General features: G+C 40.3%; 1 protein-coding gene across 1 annotated transcript in view; it reads left to right on the top strand.

The window, feature by feature from the left end:
• The first annotated feature begins 849 nt into the window (after positions 1–849).
• Positions 850–6,000, top strand: part of HNRNPLL (heterogeneous nuclear ribonucleoprotein L like) — a 49,178-nt gene continuing 44,027 nt past the window's right edge. The window contains exon 1 of the mRNA XM_051975146.1: positions 850–1,152. Coding sequence (XP_051831106.1) covers positions 973–1,152 — 180 coding nt within the window. The 5' untranslated portion in view covers positions 850–972. The remainder of the gene's footprint in view (positions 1,153–6,000) is intronic.

Below are 6,000 nucleotides of genomic sequence, written 5' to 3'. Positions count from 1 at the left end.
AGGGGGCACGGACGCGCGGGAGGCAGGTTCCCACCCCCGGGTGCGCAGAGGATGTGGTTTGAGGAAAGGCGCACCTGGGCATCAGAAAGACGGAACCTTCCGTTTTAGGAACCCCCAGGCTGCGGGGATAAAGAAGGCGCTAAGTGGGTTTCTTTGACCTCCTTTGAAAGCAAAGAAATCCTAAGCACCTCTATTTAAATAAGCGGGAGAGGCGGTTAACCGCCACCATCCTCGTTACCCTCTCTTCTCTCCACCTAGCTTCGCACGGGAGGCGCAGCTGTCGTCCGCGGGGGCAGCGCCCCAAGAAGGGCGAGCAAGCTCGCGGAGCCGGGGACTCGGAGCCAGGGTCAGCATTCCGAGGCCAAGGTCTCAGCCGCCGGCGACAGGGATGCGGGGCGGGAACGTGGGTGGGAACAGGACGCTCTGGACAAACAGACCAGCGAACCAATAGAAGGGCAGTTCTGTCATAACCCCGGCCAATAGGAGCTGGAATCCCAGTAGGAGGCGTAGCCTGCAAGGCTGGGGCTTGATCACGATCCCCGGCGGGCGGCTGCCGGGATTCAGACTCCCGAGGGCGGGGGAGGAGGGAAGACCGGAAGCTGTCGTCCCTCAGCTCCCCCCGCCCCCCCATCCCCCGGTCCCGTCGCGTCCCCTCGGGATAGGAGAGGAGGAGAAGGAGGCCTCTCGGGTCCGTTGGCGCCGGTAACCAGGGGGAGCGGCCTCTCCGGAGGGAGACTCCTCCCGGGGCGTCCCCTCCCTCTCTCCGCCCCCACCCCTCTCCATCCTCTGGCCGCTAGTTCGCTCGCTCGCTCGCTCCCTTTGCTGTCCGCTCGCGAGCGGATCCCTTTGGGCTGCGCGCTCCGACGGCTGCGGCGGCGGCGGCGAGAGGCCGGAGCGGAGAAACCTCGGGGCGGCGGCGGCCTGCCCAACCCGGCCCAGCCGGTCCCCTAGACCCTCCGCTGCGCCGCCGCCATGTCCTCCTCGTCCTCATCTCCCGGAGAGCCCTACGAGGAGCGAGAGTACGAGAGCCAGGCCAAGCGCCTCAAAACGGAGGAGGGCGAGATCGACTACTCGGCTGAGGAAGGCGAGAGCCGCCGGGAGCCCGCGCCCCGGGGCGGGGGCGAGGGAGGCGGCCGGAGCTACTCTCAGCCGGTAACAAAGCGCGCCTCCGCGACCACCCGCTCGCCCTCTCCTCCTCATCTTTAGCGCTTCGCCCCCCCAAAACAGACCCACCCCCTATGCCCCTACTCCCCACCCCTACCCCCGCCCCCGGCCGTCCTGGAGCTGCCAACTGCACCAGGCCGAGCCGGAGCTACTGCTGTGGCCATGGGTATCTATCCCTCTCCCCCGCCGGCTGGTGCTTTCTGACCTCGGGATAGGGACTTCAGTGACGCAATTAATTAATTAATTAATGGTGCTACCCATTGGGGGAATGGGTGAGACTAAGGGGGTGGTGGTGAAGCCTTTGTTATGTTCCTCGGGAAACGTTGCCTTAATAAGAGGGAAGTCCTCCAGGTTTATTCGCACGATTCATTCTGGGGTGAGGGTGGGGGGGAGGGATTATGTTTGCATACAACAGCCTCTGTAGCCCAGGTTGAAAAAATGGTTTGCGTTGTTGTTGAGTTTCGAGTGGCCTAATTACTTTGGTCCTTAGCTGAGGCTGGTATCTAAATGGAAGATCTTGGGCTGGTACTTTTCTCCTCCACTTTCATTGATGGCTTCTTATTTTCTTGCATTAATAACAAGCATCAGTTGCCACAGTTTATTATTGCCGAGTAGAGCCGCCCACAGTTTGAGGTTTGTTAAAGGTTTTATAGCATAAGGATGGATAATCTGTAAAAACTGGGGCCGATGGAGACTTTTAAAGTGCATCCTTACCTTAAAATGAAAGGAGATTCAAAGGCATTAATAACTAACATCTATTGCCGCAGTTTATTGCTACCGGGTAGAGCCTTCCACCTTTTGGGATTTGTCTAAGGTTCTAAAGCATTAAGTAGCAGTTATAACTAGTGCTGGTAGAGGCTCTTTTAAGGACATTCTTAAAGTGAAAGGAAACTCAAAAGCATCTGAGTTTGTCTAGTTCCAAAATTTGCCCCACTGAAGTAGGTGAGTTTGATTTGCAGGGCAATGATGAGGGATTCCAGTGGAAACCGGCTTTAATAACAGGTTCCTGTCTTTCTCTTTGGCAAAAAAAAAAAAAAAAAAAAAAAAAAAGGAAGAAGAATGAAATAGAAAATGTTTTTGAGGCAAATGGTTACTTAGAACAGTGTGAGTATTTTGAGATATATAAAAGTGATATCTGTTTAATAAATGAACCAATTCCATCTCATTTTTCATTGACTTTTGACATTTTGTTTTAATATTTTGCTTTGAAAATATCTAGCAGTTAATTAAATTTTGATTTAGCCTCAGACTAAAATATTTAACAGGGACAGTAAATTTTCTTTTAAGTAATAGTTATAATGAATAAGTGAAAATCTTTTATAATTATTAGCATTTTTTGTATGAAAACATTTCAGTCAATAGGTCTTACCAAAGCATTCTCCAACTCTAGTTCACAAATAATGTACATTAACCTAAACTTAAAGGCATTATTGATTTAGCCATCATTCCATCCCTACACCCAGAAAAGGTGTTACTGTCTAATTAAAACAAAATTTGTATTTTGCATTGTAATTTTCCAAGTTAAATTCAAATATTAGTAAGGAAAGTGAGAGGAAATATTTTTAAATGTTTAACTTAAAGACAACTCCTTTGTCTTTGTAGTGTTCTTTGTTTTCAAATTCTTTTAGTTTGTTAATTAGGTATTTTACATCACCCATGTTCTTTTTTCCAAAAGTCTTGCTTTAGAGATTATGCTGTAGCAGAAGGATAAAAAGGGGTGGGGCGGGGGGGGGGGGGGGTGGGGGGGGGTACCTTGACACAGAAGATACTCTTAAGTGAAATGTTCTTGTTGTTAAAAAACTTGACCAATTTTCCTTTAAAAATTGTTATCAAAGAAGAGAAGGACCTATTTAATCATAAAGCAGCATGTTAAATACTCTGTGTATATGAGGAAGGAAAGGTTAAGTGTTAATATATATTAGTGCCTGTATATTTGTAAAGAGAGGACAGATTGACTTTATTTTTGTGGGCAGGTAGACACACTGTTTATGCGGTTGTGGCAGAGTGATTTTCAATTAAATACATAGGAATTGATTTTTCTTAATACTGTATTTAAATTCTCCCCCTCCCTCTCAGATTTGAGAAAAGATTAGAATGAAATTATATCTCTGGAGGGAGAAAGTTTTCAATTAAAATCTATTACTGTGATCTGTATTTTTTTAAGTTGTCGTTTCATTATCTAGAATTATTCTAGCTTCAATTTAAGGGAAGTATGTATGACACAATCTTATATCTGACAATATCATATATATTATAAGCATTCATAATAAAGAAGAAAAATCTTTAAAATAAATAAACATAAAAAACCTTTATGGATAATTATTGTTTCCCATGGAGTTTACAAATTTAAAAATTAGAAAAGGCAATAATGTGTATTTTTTAGTTTAGTGACACTTATTAATGAAACAAAATAAGGAAAAATTTTTTAAAGGAAAATTTAGTGGATTTTTATGTTGCTATGTAAAATGAGCCCATTTACTAAATATTGACGAATTGATTACTTTGAATGGTGGTGAGGATTTAAAGGGCAGTTGTACTATTAATAGTAAGGACAGTTGTATATGTGGATTGATTGTGCCATTAGGTATAAGGTATGTTTCAATTTTGTGATGTATCTTCTTAGATGAAGTGTCAAAGATGTGGCAAAGATTCCTGCATTATTTAGTTTCATTTGGCTGCTATTGGCTATTGTTGCAAAAGTTTACCATGCAGGGGTAGGATAGAGTTATTATATTTTCTGCAAGATCCTATTGAGGCAAAGAAGCTTAACTCATATTTGACTTAAAATTTTTAAATTTCAAATTTAGATTTCAAATAAACAATTTAAGATAGAAATAAGACTTTAGGTCCTTAACCATTTAAGGAAGCCTTATAAATTTACTTTGAATTTAGGAACCAGCCTCCAAAGTCAAGAGCCAGAGGAACTTTCCCGCTTTCAAGAAAAACTGGGAGGGAAAAGAGAAGAACATCATGTTGTCATAGTTTGTTGTTTCCCAGTGACAGGGACTTAAATAGGACCAATAGGGTAGTTTATAGAAGAATCTCAGAAGAGCCTTGGAAAAGACTCAGAGGAAGCACAGGATAGCTGGTCTTCCTTGGCTAGATACTCCTGGGTAAGTAAAACTCAGGTGGCTATCTTTTCTTTCTTTATAACTTGTGGTCATGAAGAACATAATTCAAATTGCAGTGGATATGATGGATGATTATTGACAGCAGTCTCAATATTCATATGAATACTTCACTGTAACCAATCATTTGAATATCCTGAATGAGTTGATGGGATTTTCTGGAAGAGATTTGAACATTTTTGACTATTGGCATCAGGGAAAATTTAGAGAAAAAAATTTCTTTTCCTCCTGTATTAATCATAAGCAGGAGAATCACTTTGATAAAGTTTATTGATATTATTGTAAATTTAATTATTATGAAAACTTGTTTCTTATATATACACATATATGTAGATTGTATACACATATATACTTAAAAGAATAGACAAGATATTTCACATATTTCAAATATGGAAATGCATTTTATATAGACTATGTCACTGCTTAGCGTCTAAGTGTTTGATACAATTGAGTAGGCCTAGGTTGGCATAGACATTTGCTGCTTGTTGAGATGGCAAAGCCTTCAAAAATATCTGGATAGATGTGAGATAGCGTTTAGTAAAGTTCATTTTGTTAACCCAGATCTTATTGTAGATATGCAAAGATATAGCAACACGTAACAACTGTGTTCTTGGTAATCCTAGATTGTGAAGTAAATTGTTCATCAGTGCAGCTTGATCTGATTGAGAGGAGGTAGCTTCAAGACTGAATCAGCACTGCTCTTTCATAGCTGAATTGATCAATGATTATATACTTTTTGAAGAAACAGATAAGAGATGGAAGTTCACATAATTTTGAATTTTAGAATATGACAATTTTTACCTATCATAGGTTGTTTAGTGCTTTTTGTGGAGAATGTGTGTGTGTATACATTATATATTCATTTTAAAGAAGTGACTTGAAAAAAATAAAATAAAAAAGTGACTTGAATGCTTTGACGGCTTTATTTTTCTTGTAGTTTTTACGTTATTTGAGGTCAAATATGTCTAAAGATCGAATGTGGCTAAGAAATTAAGCTTATGTTTTGTCATAGATCAGCTATATTGCTTTTTAAAATCACAAGCAAAGAAGAATTTTAGTAGTTTCTAATCCTCTAGTAAGAATTCTTCAGTTTAAATGCATGGATTTGTTTTACTTAATTATGCTTATCTGTGAGAAGGATTGTATTTTTCTTTTATTATTTGAAGGTAGAAAGAAGAAATCTAGCAGTAGAGTTGCCTCCCCCAAACTTAGAAAATAAAGAAAGAAGGCATTTTAAAAAATGCATATAGGAAGCATTTTAATAAAAATGTATATAGGAGAACTGAAGAAAGTTCTGAAACAGATAAGTAGGACAACTTTGAAAGTAACATGTTAACCTATATACTTGAAAGAAAGAAAGAAAGAAAAGCTGTGGCAAGAGATTCATATTTTCACAAATAATCAACTTTTTTCTTCCTGTGAAATTTTTTTTAACGTTTATTAAATTTAGAATACTTTTTTCAAGAAACCCCAAATACAGGCTTATTTTGTCTAATTTTGTTCATTGGTACTAGGAAAACATTTTCTGGAAAGTGTTTCAGAGAAAATGTCATAAATGGTGATGGGGGCCAAATGATACAATATAATCTGATGAATATAATAATAATCTGATATTATATCATATCAGAGTTTTGTGATTTTGCATTTATACTTAACAAGAGGCAAAGTAAAGAATATACTCTGTGCTACATTGTAGTAGCAATCACTT

The sequence above is a fragment of the Antechinus flavipes genome, chromosome 2, assembly GCF_016432865.1.
Source record: "Antechinus flavipes isolate AdamAnt ecotype Samford, QLD, Australia chromosome 2, AdamAnt_v2, whole genome shotgun sequence".
Taxonomy (NCBI): Eukaryota; Metazoa; Chordata; class Mammalia; order Dasyuromorphia; family Dasyuridae; genus Antechinus; species Antechinus flavipes.
Note: the sequence above shows the minus strand (reverse complement) of the source record. Positions and strands in the feature narration are given on the sequence as shown.